The sequence below is a fragment of the Eimeria mitis genome, genomic scaffold, assembly GCF_000499745.2.
Source record: "Eimeria mitis Houghton genomic scaffold, Emh_scaff483, whole genome shotgun sequence".
In the NCBI taxonomy this organism is placed as follows: domain Eukaryota; phylum Apicomplexa; class Conoidasida; order Eucoccidiorida; family Eimeriidae; genus Eimeria; species Eimeria mitis.
In genome coordinates this window covers 2,975-4,516 of record NW_013573130.1, presented here as the reverse complement: position 1 = coordinate 4,516, position 1,542 = coordinate 2,975, and the positions used below count along the sequence as shown (strand labels likewise).

The window sequence follows — 1,542 nt, the reverse complement described above, 5'->3', positions numbered from 1 at the left end:
TTTCCAGCTTGTACTATTAGTATCTGTTTCTGAAGTTCGAATATCTTTGACACTTTGTTGTAACAAATCAAAGTCGGCAGTTTGTAAGAGATCATCAACAAAAAGTAATAAAGCAAAAGCAAGCTGAAAGTCAATATTCACGGACATAGGAGAAAGTCTTAATACACACTGTGGTATTACTGTAAGCCCCCGGCCATCTACACTGCTTCTCCTCTCTAACAACACCTGAGCTACAGCTTCATCGTCCCCTAACAGCTTCAAATTCTCTCTATCTGCATGCAGTGCGCGAGCTTCATCTGTCTCCTCCAGAGGTAACGGAGACTGAGACCCCCCTGCATGCCCCCCAATGCTACCATAAGGAGACAAACAGGGGGCCCCCAACCCGCTTGGGGGGCCCCCAACACCAAACCCAATATCTACACCTTCACGTTCTTCACTCTCTCCCTGGTGTAAGTACCCCAGGCCAGCACGCGCCTGCCGTCTCCCTCCTATGCGGGGGGAGACAGGGCCAAGGCCGTGGGGGCCCCCGGTGTTGTGCTGCTGTCTTTGGGTTGCAGCCTGGCGCGAACTGTCTCCTGCTGTCCCTTGAGTATTTCTTCCTCCTCCTCCTGCTCCTGTTCCTGCTGTTCCTCTTCCTGCTGCTGCTGCTGCTGCTGTTGCTGCTTTGCGGGAGGTGTCTCCGTCGCTGACGCTAGCCTGCATGTCTGTGATGGGGCGTAGCATGGTGGGGTAGTAAGCCAGGGGTGCGTGGTTATCTATCTGTACCCAGCGTACACTGAGTCTGAGTTTTTCTCCTTCTTGTGAAGAATTATAAGCAAGTTGAAGCAGCTCTACAGATCCATAGAATATCTCTGCTGGCTTGCTGTCTATAAGAGACAGCCCAGCCCCCACTAATACTAAATTTACACTCAAGTCCCAGCTAAACAAAGGGGGACGATCTGTCTCCTCACTATCACTCTCACCAGCAACACCCTCACCATCACCCCCTACTCCTCCGGCTCCTCCTCCCCCAACACCACCACCACCACCAACACCACCAACACCACCACCAACTCTCCACTGTCTCCTCCTATTAAAAGGAGACAGTGCACCGCCTCCCTTCCCCTCCTTGTAGCGAAAACCCCCCATCCTCAGTCTCTCTTCAGCTCCTCCACTCATCCAGTTGTCCCCACCAAACCACGGGGTACGGGACCCAGTCGGCGGCTCCTGGGGGCCCCTAGTCCCCCCCAGGGGGCCCCCATTAGCAACCGAGACCATCTCCCCTGATGGCTCCCAAGGGGCCCCCCCAGCGGACTTTCCGTCCACAGCGGAGGACTTGCGCGATGGCCATAGGCTGCCGCTTTGTGCGACAGCAGCAGCAGGAGCAGCAGAACCAGCAGCAGCAAGTGTTGCTGCAGCTGAGTGTGAAGCATTGTGGTTGTTGGTGGCATTGCTGTTGTTGCTGTTGTGGAGTCTAAATGGGTGAACATGTTCTGCTGCTGCAGGCGGCCAGGGTATATGTTTCTCCAGCTGTGTAGCCCCTGTCTCCGCCAGCCGCCAGGC

At 54.9% G+C, this 1,542-nt stretch overlaps 2 protein-coding genes across 2 annotated transcripts in view; both read right to left on the bottom strand.

The window, feature by feature from the left end:
- Positions 1–488: 488 nt before the first annotated feature.
- EMH_0013820 (uncharacterized protein) lies at positions 489–1,128 on the bottom strand (the record flags this gene model as incomplete). Its single annotated transcript, XM_013499933.1, has 2 exons — positions 489–704; positions 835–1,128. 2 exons carry the CDS (start codon positions 1,126–1,128, stop codon positions 489–491), a joined length of 510 nt encoding a protein of 169 aa, XP_013355387.1.
- A 26-nt stretch (positions 1,129–1,154) lies between these two features.
- EMH_0013810 (uncharacterized protein) overlaps positions 1,155–1,542 on the bottom strand; it is a gene marked incomplete at both ends in the record, with an annotated part of 2,955 nt that continues 2,567 nt past the window's right edge. Inside the window, one exon of the mRNA XM_013499932.1 lies at positions 1,155–1,542. Within this exon, the coding sequence (XP_013355386.1) occupies positions 1,155–1,542 (388 nt within the window).